The sequence below is a fragment of the Dipodomys ordii genome, unplaced genomic scaffold, assembly GCF_000151885.1.
Source record: "Dipodomys ordii isolate 6190 unplaced genomic scaffold, Dord_2.0 Scaffold27, whole genome shotgun sequence".
In the NCBI taxonomy this organism is placed as follows: domain Eukaryota; kingdom Metazoa; phylum Chordata; class Mammalia; order Rodentia; family Heteromyidae; genus Dipodomys; species Dipodomys ordii.
In genome coordinates this window covers 19,470,766-19,471,134 of record NW_012267243.1, presented here as the reverse complement: position 1 = coordinate 19,471,134, position 369 = coordinate 19,470,766, and the positions used below count along the sequence as shown (strand labels likewise).

Sequence of the window (369 nt, the reverse complement as noted above, 5' to 3'; positions counted from 1 at the left end):
CCGCCCCTTCATCCAGGCCCCGCCCCTCCCCAGGCCCCGCCCCCAGGCCCCGCCTGCCTTCACGCCCACGAGGTTGTTGTGGAAGTCCACCCGCGCTCGCAGATCCTTGCTGGACCGCCGGCCCAGGAACTCCTTGACGAACTTGCTGCTGTACTTGAGGTTGTCCCCGCAGCCGCCCCACTGCCAGGCCTCCCTGTTCTCCAGGTCCGGCGCCTCGTCGCAGGTGCAGCGCTCCATGCGCCCGGCGCTGCAGGCCTTGGCCAGCGCGTGCGTCAGGCCGGCCGAGGAGATGGCGTACAGGAAGGCGGTCTCCTTGAAGCCTGCGGGGCGGGCAGGCAGGCCGGTCAGCGCGGCGGCGGGAGCCCCGCA

General features: G+C 72.6%; 1 protein-coding gene across 1 annotated transcript in view; it reads right to left on the bottom strand.

Annotated features, from left to right (window-relative positions):
• Wnt9a (wingless-type MMTV integration site family, member 9A) overlaps positions 1–369 on the bottom strand; it is a 17,919-nt gene that overhangs the window by 4,132 nt on the left and 13,418 nt on the right. The window contains exon 4 of the mRNA XM_013015576.1: positions 58–320. Within this exon, the coding sequence (XP_012871030.1) occupies positions 58–320 (263 nt within the window). The remainder of the gene's footprint in view (positions 1–57; positions 321–369) is intronic.